The sequence below is a fragment of the Papio anubis genome, chromosome 17, assembly GCF_008728515.1.
Source record: "Papio anubis isolate 15944 chromosome 17, Panubis1.0, whole genome shotgun sequence".
In the NCBI taxonomy this organism is placed as follows: domain Eukaryota; kingdom Metazoa; phylum Chordata; class Mammalia; order Primates; family Cercopithecidae; genus Papio; species Papio anubis.
This window is the reverse complement of record NC_044992.1, coordinates 51683857-51703262: the sequence shown is the minus strand read 5'-3', so window position 1 is coordinate 51703262 and position 19406 is coordinate 51683857. Positions and strand designations below refer to the sequence as shown.

Sequence of the window (19406 nt, the reverse complement as noted above, 5' to 3'; positions counted from 1 at the left end):
TGAACCATTCAGAACAGATAGAGATGTCTCTCTCCTCCTTCCTTCACCCTTCCTGTTCTCTATAAATAATGACGCCTCCAAAGTGCAGCTTTATAATTGTGATCTCTATTAATAGGCTGTAAGAAAATAATTTCAACTTTCTCAGGAGCATAGAGAATATTGAGCTGCAGTATTTTTGGATGATCCGTTTTGCACTTGGGATCCCTCCTCTGTTATGATATGTCCTGACTTTTATAGTCTCTTCTTTGCTGTCATAGTATTAATAGCCCGCTCTATAAATATGATACAATTGTACCTGGTTTTCATGGTAAATTTAAATGCCTGTGAATGAGGCCAACTGTGGCTGCAAGTCTCAGTGCAATAAATGTTCAATCCCTGCCAGATTGATTGTTTTAACACTCTAGCATGAAGGCTGACATGTGTCTCCCTTTACCATGCTAAGAATTCTGTGCATTTGATATAAATTAGCTCTCAGCTATACCTGGTCTTTAGTGACCTCCCCCAACTCAAAAAGAGCGGTGGCTCATGCCTGTAATCCCAGCACTTTGGGAGGCCAGGACAGGAGGATCACTTGAGGTCAGGAGTTTGAGACGAGCCTGGCCAACATGGCGAAACCCCATCTCTACTAAAAATGCAAAATGTAGCTGGGTGGGCACAGTGATGTGCACCTGTAGTCCCAGCTACTCGAGGGGCTGAGGCAGGAGAATCGCTTGAACCTGGGAGGCAGAGGTTGCAGTCACCCAAGATTATGCCACTACACTCTAGCCTGGGTGAGTGAGACTCTGTCTCAAAAAAAGACAAAACCACAACCAAAAAGAAAAACCCGGCCGGGCGTGGTGGCTCACACCTGTAATCCCAGCACTTTGGGTGGCCGAGCTGGGTGGATCACATGAGGTCAGGAGTTCAAGACCAGCCTGACCAACATGATGAAACCCTGTGTCTACTGAAAATACAAAATTAGCTGGGCGTGGTGGCGCACGTCTGCAATCCCAGCTACTTGGGAGGCTGAGGCAGGAGAATCTCTTGAACCCGGGAGGCAAAGGAGGTTTCAGTGAGCCAAGATTGCGCCATTGTACTCCAGCCTGGGCAACAAGAGTGAAACTCTGTCTCCAAAAAAAAATTTAAAAATCCCTCCACGCACCCAGGAGCATTTCCAGCTGGGAGGGCACTGGTCTCATTGTCTGGAATTGCTGTGGGGACACCCTGCTCTCTGTCTCTCTTTAATCTCAAAGAAACCCTTGAGCTGGGAGGTGGTGAGGGAAAGTGATTGATGGTTCGTTTGTGGGAGAGGAGTCTGAACTCAGGTGGTAACAACAGTTAATTTTTTTCAGCTGTGCTATACTGACATCCTCTTCACAGAGCAAGAGGTAAGCATGCCTTGTGGAATCCGATTGTTGCCTACACCAGACCCCCCAGTAATAGTTTTGTAGGGAATGTAGAGGAGCCTTTATGATAGCATTTTAGTTCGTACTCTACTCCTTTCTCCCCACTTCTCACATCCCATCTCCTTCTTCCTCCAGTTACTCCAGGGTTATAACTTAAAAAAGAACTGGGTAGGCAAGCTGTAGGTTGGGAGGGGGACCCTCCTGTTCTTGACTAGATTAAATTTGGCCTAATACAGGGCAAATACTAAGAGGTGATGTCTGCATTTGTGCTTTAAGTTACGCAGAAGCTCAACGTGATTTTTTTTTAAATGACGTCATCCTTTAAAAATCCGCAGGATGACTCCATCCATATGATGACCTCTTTCTAGGAGTAGCTTCTCTTTGAAAATGGGTCCCTATATCTTTGTGTTCCTCTTTTTGTCTTTCCATCCGGATCTTTCTCTGTACTCTCTGACCCCTTCTCTTTCCCCCCTCTTATTTCTGTCCCTTTTTCCTAATGGAAGTTTTAAGTATAAATAAGTATGGTTAACTAAAGGCACTTGGAATTAGTAAAGATAGATAGGCAGTTAGTGTTAGCTGTTATTGTTTTATAATGCATTTATATATTTGTTTGACTGGAATTTTAAACAAATGTTTATTCCTGTCATAGCTTTTATATTTCTTTAAAAAAAAAAAAAACTAAAATATCCCAGATTGTTTCTTTTTACTTTCAAGGTGCTCAGCTATTTTTGTTTCTCATGTATAAAGAGGATGAGATTCTAGGACCCTGGATTCTCTGATAGGGCTTAATACTGTTTTGTTTGCAGTAATTCATTTTCATCTTTTCATACTTGAAACAAGCCCCCCAAAAATGCTATCTAACACCAAAATATTTTATTTTCAAGGTCATGCTGGCTAGAAGCCTAGATAAAAATCACCCACTATAAGGAGAGCCATCAGTGTAATTTACTAGCAATTGGGGAGCCCCAAAAGCAAAATGAACCCCTCTTGCATAGGAAGAGGTCTTGACCACTCTTTGTTTCTTTCAGAGAGGTGTAGGCATCAAAAGCACTCCTGTGACAGTGGTCTTGCCAGACACCAAAGGAAAATCTTATCTCTTCAATATCATGGACACTCCAGGTAGGACATCCTTTGGCTTTCGATTATTGGAACCTTGTCTTGGTTTTGCATGTGTCCTCTCACTTTCCAGAGCAGAACAGAGCAGTGCATCTTTGTTTTTACATTCCCTCACCTTCATTGACACCATTTTCAGTTTTAACTCTCTCCTTTGTTTCTGACTGTTAATTTAGCAAGCATCATACTCCAGGCCTCCTATTCATGTCTTTACTCTTTTGAATATGTAAAAATGTTAGGGAATCGTATTCATTTATTCATTTCAGCCCGTCAGGCCCCATGCTATCTGCTGGGGAGCTAAAGGTGAGTCAGAGCCAGTTCCTGGCCTCGAGTACTCTCAAAGGAGACTGGTGAACATACAGATAACCTTGGGAACAGGACCCCTTGGCTGACTCTTCCTCCTATTGAAAGGACCAACTGGGGCAGAGTTTTTAAAAACTGAAAGGTTTTAGGTTTTGGCTGATTTGCCTTCTTGGCACCATCTGATGTCCAGTGTCCTGATACCTCTCAGCCCCTGCGCCTATAGCACCTCGGCAGGAACTGCCTTCCTCCAACAGCACACTGTGCTCCAGGCCCTCCTTTGCCTTTTCTCCTGCCACCAGATTGTCTTGAGTCCCACAGAACTCTGCTCACTGCTGATTAGGCTAAGCTGGTGTGTGATGTGGACTCATGCTCTCCTGGGCACTTCCCTGTTTTTATGTAGGGAGCCTCCTGTAGAAAAGCTTAATGCAAGGATATGATTCTAATGGGGGATATTTTTATCCTGCAGCGGGTTATGGCGAAGAGGGGAAGGGGGTATTTAGAGGTTCACAGGCTTTGAAGTGCCCCCTCAGTTCACTGTACCAGTTAATTGTGCTTTATCCTACACCAAGTGATGACTTACTTAGTATTTGCTTTTCAGGACATGTGAATTTCTCTGATGAGGTCACAGCTGGCTTGCGCATCTCAGATGGAGTGGTTCTTTTCATTGATGCTGCTGAGGGGGTGAGTCAGACTCAGCTCCCAGAATCTCATCGACCCTGTTATGTTTGCCCCCCGCAATACCCAGAGCACTAAGTGAGCTGGGAGCCAGAGAACCTTGAAACTCTCTGGGATTAAGGCTCAAATTTGCTCTAAAATTAAAGCAGCAAATGAAGTTCAAAATTAATTCTCACCGGGTGTGGTGGCTCGCACCTGTAATCCCAGCACTTTGGGAGGCTTAGGTGGGTGGTTCACCTGAGGTCAGGAGTTCAGGACCAGCCTGGCCAACATGGCAAAATCCCGTCTCTACCAAAAAATACAAAAATTAGCCAGGTGTGGTGACCCTTGCCTGTTATCCCAGCTACTCATTAGGCTGAAGCAGGAGAATCATTTGAGCCTGGGAGTCGGAGGTTGCAGTGAGCCGAGATTGTGCCACTTCACTCCAGCCTGGGCAACAGAGTGAGACATTCTCTCAAAAAAAGAAGAAAAAAATAATCAATGTGGGTGCCCTTGCTTCCTGCTCAGTGAAGCTCAAAATAAGACTCACTGCTATTCAGAAAACACAAAGCTAAAATGACAAATGTAAATAAAAGGAAGGGAGGAGAGTATGTTCTTGTAAGTGGATTTTTAATATTAGTTACGTTTTTCCAAGAGATTGGAGTTAAAAGACCAGGGTGTCTTCTGTATTCCTGAATTTAGAGATGGAACACTTCGGCTCTCCTCATACATGTTGTCATTGGTGAGACAGCCAGCAGAGGGAGCCAGAATTGTCTTTTTTTTTTTTTTTTTTTTTTAACTGACTTTTCATTTTGGAATAACAGCAAACTGAAAAGCTGCAAGAATTATTCAAAGGACCCACCCTCATTTACTTTGTAATTCTCTACACGTTCAGACACACACAGAGAGACAGGTGTGTATGTTTTCCCCTTGAACCGTTTGAAAGTAAAATATTTCAGAATGTATTTTCTAAGAATAACGACATTCACCTACATAACCACAGTACAGTTGCCAAAATCAGAAAATTTAAAATTGATACAATCCTGTTGTACAGATCTTTTCTGCAGACCTTATTCAGTTTTACTGATCATACCAACAATTTCCATTATAGAATATTTCCCCTAATCCATAGTGATGCGTAGCATTTAGTTTTCATGATTTTCAAGTCTCTGAATTGAAGCTGTTCTTTAGTCTCTCTTGGTCTTTTATGACATTGGCACTTTTGAAAAGTACAGAGCATTTATTTTGTAGAATGTCTTTCAATTTGGGTTTGTCTAATACTTCCTCATGATTAGGCTTGGTTATTAGAATCTGGTTATTCCGCTCCTTATCAGACTTTACTAGTTTTGTCATCCATTGATGATTCTTGGCTTATTCCTACAATAGTTGCAAATAGTGAGTCTTCTAACTCTTATTCCTTCTGTTTTGTTTTGTTTTTGAGATGGAGTCTTGCTCTGTCGCCCAGGCTGGAGTGAAGTGGTGTGATCTCGGTTCACTGCAACCTCTGCCTTTTGGGTTCAAGCGATTCTCCTGTCTCAGCCTCCAAGTAGCTGGGATTACAGGTGCATGCCACCAAGCCCAGCTAATTGTGGTATTTTTAGTACAGACAGGGTTTTACCATGTTGGCCAGACTGGTCTCGAACTCTTGACCTCAGGCGATCCGCCCACCTAGGCCTCCCAAAGTGTGGGGATTACAGGCGTGAGCCACTGCACCTGGCCATTGCTTTTGTTATTGTTGTTGTTGTTGTTGTTGTTGTTGTTTTGCTTTTTTGAGATGGAGTCTCGCTCTTTCGCCCAGGCTGGAGTGCAGTGGCGCAATCTTGGCTCACTGCAACCTTTGCCTCCCAGGTTCAGGCGATTCCTCTGCCTCAGCCTCCTGGGCAACTGGGACTACAGGTGCCCGCCATCACACTCAGCTAATTTTTGTATTTTTGGTAGAAATAGAGTTTCACCATGTCAGTCAGGCTGGTCTTGAACTCCTGACCTCAAGCAGTCCACCTGCCTTGGCCTCCCAAAGTGCTGGGATTACAGGCGTGAGCGACTGCGCCTGGCCTATTGGTTGGAATTACGTTGTGAAGAAGTGCTTTTGCTTCTCCCCCGTTGCTTATTATCACTATGGATGTTTGGGTTTGTATTTTATTCAGTGAATTATAATTATAATCTGTTACTGTCCTTATGCATTCCAGTGCTCTAGTGCTCTCATCCCAGATTTGGCTACTGAGAACTCCTTTAGGGTAATTCCATCATCCTTTTCACATCTCATTGTTTCTTGAGCACTTCCTTACCTTCAAGCACAAAAAGATGTTCTAGACGTATCTTTCCTTGTCACAATCCTGGACTCAGCCATTTCTTCAAGGAGCTCTGGCTTTTTTTTTCCTTCAAAGAGATGAGATCTTGCTCTCTGGCCCAGACTGGAGTGCAATGGTACAATTATACCTCACAGCAGCCTCAGGCTCCTGGGCTCTAGTGATTCTCCCACTTCAGCCTCCCAAATAGCTGGGACTACAGGTATGTGCCACCATGCTCAGCTTATTTTTAAAGATTTTTTTAAGAGACGGGATCTTGCTCTGTTGCCTGGGATGGTCTCGAACTTCTGGCTTCAAGCAGTCCTCCTGCCTTGGCCTCCCAAAATGCTGGGATTACAGATGTGAGTGACTGCACCTAGCCTAGCAGCTCTGGCTTATAGTGGGGACTAGTTTTTGTTTGTTTGTTTTGTTTTTTTTTTTGAGATGGAGTCTCACTCTGTCGCCCAGGCTGGAGTGCAGTGGCGCCATCTCGGCTCACTGCAAGCTCTGCCTCATGGATGTACACCATTCTCCTGCCTCAGCCTCCAGAGTAGCCGGGACTGCAGGCACTTGCCACCATGCCCGGCTAATTTTTTTGTATTTTTAGTCGAGACAGGGTTTCACCATGTTAGCCAGGATGGTCTCGCTCTCCTGACCTCGTGATCTGCCCACCTTGGCCTCCCAAAGTGCAGGGATTACAGGCGTGAGCCACCATGCCTGGCCAGTGGGGACTAGTATTTAGAAACAAAGGTTTGAATGCTACTGGGGTACATTGCTTCTAGGCCCTCTCACTGAGCACAGCTGGGTTATATACACTCGTACATATCTATAACTATTTCTACACACATATATTAAAAATCATGCATTAATCCTAGTATCCCCAGTTCCATTTCAGCACCACTGGCTCTTCTCAGCCTTCTTAGTTCCTTCTCTAGCACTGAGAAACCTGGCTCCAACATCATTGTTCGTGGGTTTGTTCATTTCTCAATCCTGCAAGGTGCCCTCTTAAAGTTCCTGTGTCTTATCTTCAGGCAGGATGCACTCTGCTTCCACCCAGTAATATTTCCCCAGGTCTTTTTTTTCTCCCCAGGTTTCATGGCTTGAAATAGTGCCTTCTTGGGTTCTGCTTTGAACTTTCTGCCCTCCTTGTTCTTCTTACCACCTTCTGAGCCTTGTGTTTCTCAGGTGATGCTGAACACAGAGCGGCTGATCAAGCATGCGGTGCAGGAGAGGCTGGCGGTCACTGTGTGCATCAACAAGATTGACCGACTGATCCTGGAGCTGAAGTTGCCTCCAACTGATGCATATTACAAGCTGCGCCACATTGTGGATGAGGTCAATGGATTAATAAGGTAGAAGACCCCTGGGAGTGGATTTCCTGTCCTCAGAGACTCTGGGTTTTAACCCTGAATACCTCTGGGAACAACTCTGATTTATGTCTTGACATGTGTTGATGAGTTTGTTGGGCAAAACTAGAGGCACATTCTAGGACTCTGCAGGGGTCAACTCCATACTATTACCTCTGTGCCTTAACCACTTGTGATGCTTAACACATCTTCCATTTAGTATTATGATCATTACTTGGACTGTATTTAATGTCTTCTCTTTTTAGAGATAGGATCTCTGTTACCCAAGCTACAGTGCAGTGTCACAGTCACAGCTCACTGCAGCCTCGAACTTCTGGGCTCAAGCAATCCTCCCACCTCAGTCTTCTGAGTAGCTGGGACCACAGGCATGTGCCACCATACCTGGCTAATTTTTTTTATTTTTGTTTTTATTTTTTTTTATTTATTTATTTTTTGTAGAGATAGAGTCTTGCTATGTTGCCCAAGCTGGTCTTAAACTGACTTCAAGCAATTCTTCTACCTTGGCCTTCCAAAGTGCTAGCATTACAGATGTGAGCCACTACACCCAGTTGTTACTTGCCTGATAGCAATAATGGCAAATATTATTAGGCATGTATAGTGTAAGTTAACATAACAACTTACAAGGGATGTTATAAGAAATTAAATAGATATTTGATGGAACACACTTAGCACAGTGCTTGCCATATAGCAGCTGATGCGCTGAATAATGTTAGATGCTGTTGTAGTTAACACAGTCTAAATAAATTAAGAACTGTTTGCTGTGTTTCTGTGGATATACCTGCTTCTCAACAAGATAGATTTAGGGCTTGCATTAATACATATGAGTGATGGTTATGATACTTTAGAATATAATATCAAAGAGCCTTTGAAAGAGAGGTTAAATATATCTTAAAGACAGTCTTACTACAGGCTGAAGGATGTGCTAGATGACTTCCTGCAGCCCCTTAAATGGGCCTGTGAGGAGGCCGTCCTACTGAAAGAATGCCTTTCCATTTGAGGATTGGGGATGGTACCTGTGTGGCTAGAGACGGTTACCTTCAGGAGCCTTCCCAGTGTGTAGCACTACTTTTCAAAAGGAATATCTTCACCCCATCTCTGCAAGGACTGACAATGACTAGAGCCCAACGTGACACCATGAGTCCAAAGGATGAAATGACAAATATCTTTTAATAAAAAGGCTGAACGTGATAGCTTATGCCTGTAATCCCAGCACTTTGAGAGGTCAAGGCGGGAGGATCGCTTGAGGCTAGGAGTTCAAGACCAGCCTGGGCAACATAGCTAGACTCTGTCTACAAAAAATGATTTTAAAATTAGCTTGGCATGGTGGCTTGTGTTTGTAATCCTAGCTACCTGGGAGGCAGAGGCAAAAGGATCACTTGAGCCAAGGAGTTCAGGCTTATAGTGAGCTATGATTGTGCTGTTGCACTCCAGTGCGGGTGACAGAGTGAGACCCTGTCTCTTTAAAAAAAAAAAAAAAAAAAGGCAGGAGGTGGGATAGGGCTAAATTTAACCAGATTTACTAAAATAGGAAGTCAAGAGGTCATGTTTCAAACCTCTAAACAAGAGCTCAGGCACAGTGGCTTATACCTAGAATCCCAGCACTTTGGGAGGCCGAGGCAGGAGATTGCTTGAGCCCAGGAGTTCAAGGTTCAAACCTGGGCAACATGGCATTTGTATCTCATCTCTACAAAAATTAGCCAGGCTTGGTGCTTCATGCCTGCAGTCCCAGCTACTTGGGAGGCTGAGGAGGGAGGATTGCATGAGCCTGAGAGTTGAGGCTACAATGAATTGTGATTTGCCACTGTGCTCCAGCCTGGGCAACAAGGCAAGACCCTGTCTCAAAAACAAAAGAACCTCTAAGCAAGAAAAAGCAACATAAACATATTACTTAGAAATCTGAAGGTAAATACTCTAAAAGCAGCTTTAAAAGTGTTGAAAGCAGTTGCCTCTAGGGAGCATAACTTGGGGGTAGAGGGCTGTTTTGTTTTTTTTTTTTGTTTTTGAGTCTCGCTGGGTCGCCCAGGCTGGAGCGCAGTGGCCGGATCTCAGCTCACTGCAAGCTCCTCCTCTCGGGTTCACGCCATTCTCCTGCCTCAGCCTCCCGAGTAGCTGGGACTACAGGCACCCGCCACTTCGCCCGGCTAGTTTTTTTTTTGTATTTTTTAGTAGAGACGGGGTTTCACCGTGTTAGCCAGGATGGTCTCGATCTCCTGACCTCGTGATCCGCCCGTCTCAGCCTCCCAAAGTGCTGGGATTACAGGCTTGAGCCACCGCACCCGGCTAGGGCTGTTCTTTATAAGCCATACTTTTATTTCGGTATTGGGAAATTCCATAAGATAATGTGCCAGTAAGGCTAAGGTTGTAGATTTGATCCCCTTGTACAACTGGTTTTCTTATAAATGTTAATGAACTCAGATGCTTGTGGTTTCTGCATGGCTTTTAAGATTGAAAGTTTTAACATGGTAAAAGCCAAACACAAAAGAATAAAGAGTATGGCAGTGAGAGTAAAGAGCGGAGTTGCTTTTCTTCTTTTCCTTTTCTCTTTTTGAGACAGAGTCTCGCCTGTCGCCCAGGCTGGAGTGCAGTGCCTGATCCTCAGCTCACCTGCAGTTCACCCCGGTTTATGCGCCATTCTCCTGCCTTCAGCCTCCCGGGAGGAAGGCTGGGACTACAGGCACCCCACCTCGCCTACATAGTTTTTTGTATTTTTTTAGTAGAGATTTGGTTTCACTCATGTTAGCTAGGATGGTCTGGATCTCCTGACCTCGTGGATCCACCTTGTCTCTCGGCCCCTCCCAAAGTAAGTTGGGATTACAGGCTTGAGCCACCGCGCCCGGCCACTTTTCTCTTTTTTAAATGATGTTTATGTCTGCTTATATTTGTGAAATTGAGATTTTTCCTCAAATGTATTTCTGTATTTCTGTCTTATCACATTAGATTCATTTCCTGTGTTCTAAGGTTTTTGTCTCTGTCCTCTAGGTTTCCCCTTGTCTGTCTGGTGCAGTTAACTTTTCCAAGATTGTGCAGAATGTTCCCAACTCTGGGAAATCAGCTTGTTATTGAGAATTAGGAAACAGCTCCATCATGTCACATTCTTGGACCAGGCTGTTGGCAAAACTAAGTGTCCTGCACAAGTCCCTTCCGAGGACTGGAGAGTGACTGTGATACTGAGTTCCTGCCCTTCCCCTTGGCAGTGCATCTGGGATGCTGCAGCCTGGCACTGTGCTTACCACTGTCTCTGTTTCAGCATGTATTCCACTGATGAGAACCTGATCCTTTCCCCACTCCTGGGTAACGTCTGCTTCTCCAGCTCCCAGTACAGCATCTGCTTCACACTGGGCTCCTTCGCCAAGATCTACGCCGACACCTTTGGTAAGTGCTGGCTGGCAGTCTGTCTCACCAGCTTCCCCCGAGTCCTGTGTGGCTTTCCTGCTGAATGGCTCAGAAATTGGCTTCGTATCAGAGCACCCTGTTGGGGGAACATTTTATCACCCGTTATTATCACATTTGGGGGTCTTTCTGGCCTTGAGACCCTTTCTTCAGGCTAAGTGGTTTCTAAATAATAGAAAAATAAAAGTGAATAGGAGGACATGGGAGAAGAAGGAGGTCATTTTAGGAATAAAAGGCTCTCCTAGGGTGAGACAGGTTTTGTAAACAGGAATCATCCATGCCCACAGGCACTTTCAGACCTCCTCACAGGTAACATGTCTCACCGTTAGTGCTTCTAGCTAGCCGTATGGAGGCAGACATCAATTTCATGGGTCTAATTGAGAACTCATGGTGACTTTGCAGCCAGCATCTACAGGCCTCTGCTGACATGCCCAGCCACATAATATCATGGGTTCCTGGAGCCTCAACACCAAATCTTTAAGACCAGATTCCCACTGTGAGAGACTCCCTGGCTCTTCATCTTTGCACTTCCCCAGTGACCTCAGATTCCAATAGGAATCGTGCACTGAGAGTCTTTCCTATGTTCAATGTTACAGTTCCTTAGAGGGAAGTCACTGTTATACCGTTTTTAGGGTCGAGCAGACAGGCTCCATGAGAGGTCTCATGACCAGTAGGCAGTGGAGCACCAGCGTTTCTATTCTCGCCAGTCAGTTGTCCTGCTGCACTCTGAGCATGGGCCCTTTGCTCTTGTGAAAAAAAAGTGGGGGATTAAAATTCAGTCTTTTTTGACTGGGTGCAGTGGCTCACACCTATAATCCCAGGACTTTGGGAATCTGAGGCAGGCGGATCACTTGAGCCCAGTAGTTTGAGACCAGCCTGGGCAACATGGCAAAACCCCATCTCTACAAAAGAATACAAAAAATTAGGCCGGGCGCGGTGGCTCAAGCCTGTAATCCCAGCACTTTGGGAGGCCGAGACAGGTGGATCACGAGGTCAGGAGATCGAGACCATCCTGGCTAACACAGTGAAACCCCGTCTCTACTAAAAAATACAAAAAACTAGCCGGGCGAGGTGGCGGGCTCCTGTAGTCCCAGCTACCGGGGAGGCTGAGGCAGGAGAATGGCAGGAACCCGGGAGGCGGAGCTTGCAGTGAGCCGAGATTGTGCCACTGCACTCCAGCCTGGGCGATAGAGCGAGACTCCGTCTAAAAAAAAAAAAAAAATTAGCTGGCCGTGATGGCGCACACCTGTAGTCCCAGCTACTCGGGAGGCAGAGGTGGGAGGATTGCATGAGCTAGGAAGGTCAAGGCTGCAGGGAGCCGAGGTTATGCCACTGCACTCCAGTGTGGATGACAGAGTGAGACCCTGTCTCAAAGAAAAAAAGTTCAGTGATCATACTACATGGTAAGTGCATTAACAGAGGGCATAAACATTCAGTGATTCAGAGGAAGGAAAGTTTCGGTAACTAACAATGTGCGAAAGAAAGGGAGAATTTGATCATTAACAGAGGGCATAAACATTCAGTGGTTCGGAGGAAGGAAAGCTTCAGTAACTAACAATGTGGGAAAGGGGGAGAATTTGGTAATTAACAGAGTAAGGAAGAAAAAGATTTTGAGTTTAGATGAAATTTTGGTGATAACGATACTGATGGAGACAGAGAAGTCTGAAGGGGAATGTGGCTTTAGGAAAAAGCTGATGCATTCCCTTTATCCCATACAAGGGGAGAGGGGACAGTCTGACATCTGGGTAGAAATATCCAGGAGGTAGTTGGTGGTATCACTTGTCTAACTGAGTGTTACCCAATGTCTTGACTTTTTAAAGCCATAGTTGTTTGGTATAGTCTGACCAGGATTAGCAGTTATAGTCGAACTAAAAATACTAGTTGGTAAAAGATGAGCCAAATTTGGCTTTGGTGTTTTCTCTCGAGAGGGCTCAGTAATTGCTTACTTGAGGCCTGGGGCTAGCCAGAGCCTTATGGTGACACTGCAGTTGGAAGGTGGCCCACACTGGCAGCAGAGTTGAGCTTGTCTACATCAGGAAGGGGTGAAAGAACCATTAAATTCCCCTTCCAGAAGAGACAGGGTTTAGACGCAGATAGAGGATGCCACACAGTAGGTGACCCTGTTCCATCAAAGGAAAACATGTAACACATGCTGTTGTCCATAATTCAATCCTAGTGCTTGGTGGAGATGGAGAGGCTTGGGTTCTCATTTTGGCTCCAGCACAGCCTTGTCAACTTTGGACCAGTCTTGTCCTACTTTGTGCCTCAGTGTCCCCGTTTTCCTGTCTGGTTAGAAGGGAATTTGTGGACCCTGGAAAGGAAAGTGGTAGAAGTTCTCAGCTACGAACCACCTGTGCCACCTGAAACAGAATTTTGAACACTTTGCTAGGTAGATTATAATTGTGTGACTTCTCCCATAGGTGACATTAATTACCAAGAATTTGCTAAAAGACTCTGGGGTGACATCTACTTCAACCCTAAGACGTAAGTAGAGTATGGGACGTGACTTTCCAGAGGGGTGATCATTTACCCAGTAAGTGAGAAGAGATAGAGAAATTCTCTGAGTTCAAAGATTAAAATATCTACTTTTTTTTTTTTTTAACGTAAACTACTGTCTTTCCTCCCCTAAATGGGTTGGCTTCCTAAGCTCTGATCTGGTGAGAGACTTTTTCTCCTGAAGTCTTTACAGCCCAGCTCAGGCATCCAGGAGGGTCATAACCATGTATCCTTCCAGGAATCTGCCTCTGGAAACTTTACAGTCACACACACATTCCTCGCCTGGGCTGCTGTTCAGATTCAGCACTTAGACAATGCCTCTTGGGATCAGCGATAGTGCCTTTTCTCCCGGGTCACTCAGAACTCTTATTTTTCCTTTTAGGCGAAAGTTCACCAAAAAGGCCCCAACTAGCAGCTCCCAGAGAAGTTTCGTGGAGTTTATCTTGGAGCCCCTTTATAAGATCCTTGCCCAGGTGAGTGTGTCAGGCCACACTGGGCAGATCTGCTCTTATAAGCACAGTGTGAAAGAGCTGGTGAACTCACACTTCACTCTGTCCCTAAACCTGCTCAGTTTTCTGTTAAGTATAAGAGTGGTTGTTGGTCACCAATTGTTCAAGAAGTAATCTTCTAGATCCAGAACACTGCAGTACTCCAAGTGCTATTAAAATCAAAGGAAAGGGGCCCGGGCATGGTGGCTCATGCCTGTAATCCTAGCACTCTGGGAAGTGGAGGTGGGCAGATTGCCTGAGCTCAGGAGCTTGAGACCAGCCTGGGCAACATGGTGAAACCCTGTCTCCGCTAAAATACAAAAAATTAGCTGGGCGTGGTGGTGGACGCCTGTAGTCCCAGCTACTCGGGAGGCTGAGGCGGGAGAATGGCTTGAACCCGGGAGGGAGAGGTTACAGTGAGCCAAGATCACGCCACTGCACTCCAGCCTGGGCGACAGAGCAAGACTCCGTCTCCAAAAAAAAAAAAAAAATCAAAGGAAAGGGAGGAGGTATGAAAGAAAAGGCTTCTCCTAGAGCAGGTTTATGAACATATCTTGACTGTTGAGAAGAATGTGACACTTAGAACTAATCATTTCAGTTATGGGAATTTAACTTAGAGATATAATTATGAAAGTCCTCCTGGCTACTTATATAAATAAAAATGTTTATAGCATTTTTGGTTGTTGTTTGTTTTTGTTTTTTAGAGATAGGGTCCCACTCTGTCACCCAGGACAATAGCACGATCATAGCTCATGGAGTACAATAGCACGATCATAGCTCACTGTAGCTTCAAACTCCTAGGTTTGAGCAATCCTCCCACCTCAGCCTCCTGAGAAACTGGGACTGCAGGCGCAAACTACCATGCCTGGCTAACTTTTTAAAACTTTTTTGTAGAGATAAGGTCTCGCTGTTATCCCCAAGCCGGTCTCAGACTTCTAGCCTCAAGTGATCCTCCTGCCTTGGCCTCCCAAAGTGCTGGGATTACAGGCAGGAGTCTACCACCTCAGCTTATAGCATTGTTTGTAACGGCAGGAAAAGGGAAAAAACAAGAAGTAAGTTAAATGTTTGTCAGTTATGCTCCTTAATCTGATTAAATGAATGATGGTACATCCCATAAAATGAACCACTTTACAACCACTAAAAGTATGTCTGGGCCGGGCGCGGTGGCTCACGCCTGTAATCCCAGCACTTTGGGAGGCCGAGGCGGGCGGATCACAAGGTCAGGAGATCGAGACCATGGTGAAACCCCGTCTCTACTAAAAATACAAAAAATAAGCCGGGCGCAGTGGCGGGCGCCTGTAGTTCCAGCTACTCGGGAGGCTGAGGCAGGAGAATGGCGTGAACCCAGGAGGCGGAGCTTGCAGTGAGCCAGGATCGCGCCACTGCACTCCAGCTTGGGGGACAGAGCGGGACTCCGTCCCAAAAAAAAAAAAAAAAAAAAAAAAAAAGTATGTCTAGGCTGGGCATAGTGGCTCAGCCCTGTAATCCAGATGCTTTGGGAGGCCAAGGCAAGAGGATCACTTGAGCCCAGGATTTTAAGACCAGCCTGGGCAACATGGCAAGACCCCATCTCTACTAAAAATACAAAAATTACCCAGACATAGTGGCTTATACCTGCAATCCCAGCTACTCTTGAGGCTGAGGCTGCAGTGAGCTGAGATCGTGCCACTGCACTCCAGCCTGGGTGACAGAGCAAGACTCCATCTCAAAAAAAAAAAAAAATCAACTGGGAGTGGTGGTATGTACCTGTGGTCCCAGCTACTCAGGAGGCTGAGGCCAGAGGATTGCTTGAGCCCTGGTGGTCAAAACTGCAGTGATCTATGATCACACCACTGCATTCCAGCCTAAGTGGCGAAATGAGACCCTGTCTCAGAAAAAAACAAACAAAGCGTGTTCATATGAACTTTGCTCTCATAACTGTTTGTACAATATGTGATGCTTGGCCGGGCGGGGTGGCTCAAGCCTGTAATCCCAGCACTTTGGGAGGCCGAGGCGGGTGGATCATGAGGTCAGGAGATCGAGACCATCCTGGCTAACACGGTGAAACCCTGTTTCTACTAAAAAATACAAAAAAACTAGCCGGGCGAGGTGGTGGGCGCCTGTAGTCCCAGCTACTCGGGAGGCTGAGGCAGGAGAATGGCATAAACCCGGGAGGCGGAGCTTGCAGTGAGCTGAGATCCGGCCACCGCACTCCAGCCTAGGCGACAGAGCGAGACTCCGTCTCAAAAAAAAAAAAAAAAAAATGTGATGCTTGTCAGATTGAAATAATTTGTCAGGAAATGGTAAGGATTTAATTAAGCATGTGGAATGCTGAGAAGCAAAGAATATAACTTGGCCAGATGTGGTGGCTCACGCCTATAATCCCAGCACTTTGGGAGGTCCCAGTGGGCAGATCGCTTGAGATCAAGAGTTCAAGACCAGCCTGGACAACATGGCTAAACCCTGTCTGCACACAAAATAGAATTAGCTGTTGTAGTGGTGCGTGCCTATAGCCCCAACTACTTGGGGGGCTGAGGCAGGAGGATCACTTGAGCCCGGGAGACGGAGGTTGCAGTGAGCCATGATCACACCATTGCACTCCAGCCTGCGTGACAAGAGTGAGACCCTGTCTGTAAAAAAAAGAATATAACGTGACATTTATATGAATTTGTACTCCCTAAAAGATAGGACTAAAAGGGTAAAAATTACAGGAATTTTTGTACAGACCCTTCTCCCAAGATAGTAATAAAATACGCAGGTGTTTAATAAGCACAGTGGACGCACACATATACAAAATATGTGTGGCCATTCCAGTGGACAAAACAGCAAAACCTAGCAACAAGATAAAATAGCGATTAAAATTTATTAGTCCTGAAAAATACTTAGTGTCTTATGTCAGACTGGAATGGATTAATAAAAAAAATTTATAGAGCCTGCCTCAGTAGAGACCTTGAGTCTGCTGAGGATGATTTAGCTTGGCCCTGCCCTGACAGGATCCACAGCCAGGTGACCTTTTTTGGTTCCTTCCAGTGCACAATGATCCTCTAAATCTGAGAAGTCTGTAAATAGACTTCTATTTAATAGGTGAGGAAGTTCCTGAGTGGGATGAGATGCTGCTTTTCAGACACCAGGGGGCAGCACTAGGAGTAATCAATCTGAGTGCTTGGTTTATTAGCTGGGGTGGGTATGTAACCAAGTTGGCTTTGCCTGTGGTTTGAAGGGTAGGTAGCAGAGATGCCGCTGAAACAAAACTTTTGTCCTTGCCAAGAGCTTTGTCTCCATAGAAGAGAGCCTTGTGCAGGAGTTCTTCAGCTATTTCTTTGGCCTTTCCTTGTCTCCCTCTAGCACCATGCTCAGGCTCTCACTACAGCTGACATGGTATCTTATACCCTCACAGGTTGTGGGTGACGTGGACACCAGCCTCCCACGGACCCTAGATGAGCTTGGCATCCACCTGACAAAGGAGGAGCTGAAGCTGAACATCCGCCCCCTGCTCAGGCTGGTCTGCAAAAAGTTCTTTGGCGAGTTCACAGGTAGTAACGTGCTTATGGCCCCTTAACTCTGTCATCCTCATGCCCTGCCACAGGTATCACAGCAACTTTTTCTCATGCTGCAATGGAGGTCAGAGGTCTGAGGATCTTTTCAACAAACTACAGATGGAGATGCAGAACACTGGTGTTTTTCCTAGCTGCTTTCCTTAGTGGATGATGGCACACATTCTATCTTGGGAACCAAAAGGAATTACATTTTCCTGCCAGGAGGAGTGTTCAAGTAAATGAGATGGGGAGGCAGGCTCTGTGGTTCTGGTGTATTTTCCAGGGGTCAGCCGGGAACGTGGATGCTTGGGTGGTATGAAATAGTGCAAAAAGTGCTAGGCTAGGATTTGGGAGACTTGGTTAGTTACACAGAAGGCAGGTGATCAGCAGAAAGACACTGGACTGGTTGAAAAAAACCACCTGAGCCTGTCTCGATCCTGCCCTGGCCATTCCATGAGATGACCCTGGGCAAGCCACCTAATTCATCGTGACTCTCATTTGTTATCTGTAAAATCAGGGAAGTGTAAAGGGTGATGGCTGAGGGTCTTCTCAGCAGTCTCTGATTCTAAGTCCAGTGGGAATGAGGTGTCTGGGCCCCCAAGGTGTGTAGTTTTTTGTTTTGTTTTTTTTTGTTTTTTTGTTTTTTTTTGAGATGGAGTCTTTGCTCTGTCACCCAGGCTGGAGTGCAGTGGCGCGATCTAGGCTCACTACAAGCTCCGCCTCCTGGGTTCACGCCATTCTCCTGCCTCAGCCTCCCGAGTAGCTGGGACTACAGGCGCCTGCCACCTCGCCCGGCTAAGTTTTTGTATTTTTAGTAGAGACGGGGTTTCACTGTGTTAGCCAGGATGGTCTCGATCTCCTGACCTCGTGATCCGCCCGTCTTGGCCTCCCAAAGTGCTGGGATTACAGGCTTGAGCCACCGCGCCCAGCCTTTTTTTTGTATTTTTAGTAGAGACGGGGTTTCACCGTGTTAGCCAGGATGGTCTTGATCTCCTGACCTTGTGATCCGCCCGTCTCGGCCTCCCAAAGTGCTGGGATTACAGGCTTGACCCACCGCGCCCGGCCTGGTGTGTAGTTTTAATAGCTTATATTGGTCTGCCCACCAGTCTGACACACTAGATACCATTGAAGGCAGACACGCCTATCCCAGTGTGCTCACGGGGGTTCCCACTTGTGTGGTTTATTAATGTGTTTGGAAAACGGGTAACTTATTGAATAGAGATGCATGCGGTGTTTCTCAATGGGAGTCAGGTCAGGAATTGTTTTAAGTAGGTGTTAGATGGGGTGCTTATTTTGTTCCATGTAAATGCGTATAGCCAATAAAAGTTCATAGATCGATGTACTTTAAACTTGCTGTCAGCGGAGTTTCAAGGAACCATGTACCACTGATACCTACTTCTTGCTCTTTTCCGGCATCAGGGTGACTCCAAATCTTTTAGCAGCACGTTCCCAGAAAGCAGGCTATCAACTTTGCCCCTAGAATCATAGTGCCAGAGCTTTTAGTCCCCGCACTTTGAGCTTTCTGACCATTGTGAATGGTTGAGTAACTCCTGCTCGTGCTCCCCGGGGGGCATGTAGTAATGGCTTTCTCTTTTCCATCCACAGGCTTTGTGGACATGTGTGTGCAGCATATCCCTTCTCCAAAGGTGGGCGCCAAGCCGAAGATTGAGCACACCTACACGGGCGGTGTGGACTCCGACCTCGGCGAGGCTATGAGTGACTGTGACCCTGATGTAAGGGCACGTGGCTCCCCGGTTCTCTGATTTTTTTTTTCCTTTCCTGTGTGGGGATACTGATTTCTGGTCACAGGAGTCATGCCCTCTTTGCCACCCTTGCCTCCCCATCCCCATGGGTACAGTCAGGCCTGAATGCAAAGCCTAATGTTGCCGCTGCTAGTGTCATGACCTTGCGAACATTACTCACATTTCCTGAGCCTCAAGGCCTTGGTCTATAACACGAGCATAATAAAATGTGAGCGGTTGTTATGAGATTTAAATAAGATTAAGGAAGTGTTACGATTGTGTTCAGCATGTTGCCTGGCAGATACTAAAGATTCAACAAATGGTAGCTAATCTTGTCAGTCCTGGCTTTTAAAAACATCTTTGCCAGCCATTTCTTAGGCTGTCTAGTTTCTCGTCATAAATACACAGCCAGTTGAGAATTGAGTTACATCTTAAGAGGAAATTTGGGACAGTAAGCAATCTTGTCAGTAGTGCCGGTCTGCCATCTTAAATCTGCGTCTCTTCCTCAATGCTCTTATCTTCCCAAAAAGAAAAAAGGAAGAGAATATTTTTGCTCTGCCATGTCTCCTATTCAGCCTCCTTAGAGGGATGGAGTACAACCTAGTTTGGAGATGAGATTACCTCATCTTTCTCTAGCTCCTCATAGAGCTCATGTCCTTGCTGTCAAG

At 45.8% G+C, this 19406-nt stretch overlaps 1 protein-coding gene across 2 annotated transcripts in view; it reads left to right on the top strand.

The window, feature by feature from the left end:
* The window catches only part of EFTUD2 (elongation factor Tu GTP binding domain containing 2), a 43594-nt gene that overhangs the window by 13422 nt on the left and 10766 nt on the right, over positions 1–19406 (top strand). For both annotated transcript variants that reach the window (XM_009190826.2, XM_021929291.1), the window contains exons 7-15: positions 1332–1367; positions 2414–2504; positions 3400–3482; positions 6926–7092; positions 10355–10479; positions 12918–12981; positions 13376–13466; positions 16858–16993; positions 18602–18729. In XM_009190826.2, coding sequence (XP_009189090.2) covers positions 1332–1367; positions 2414–2504; positions 3400–3482; positions 6926–7092; positions 10355–10479; positions 12918–12981; positions 13376–13466; positions 16858–16993; positions 18602–18729 — 921 coding nt within the window. The remainder of the gene's footprint in view (positions 1–1331; positions 1368–2413; positions 2505–3399; positions 3483–6925; positions 7093–10354; positions 10480–12917; positions 12982–13375; positions 13467–16857; positions 16994–18601; positions 18730–19406) is intronic.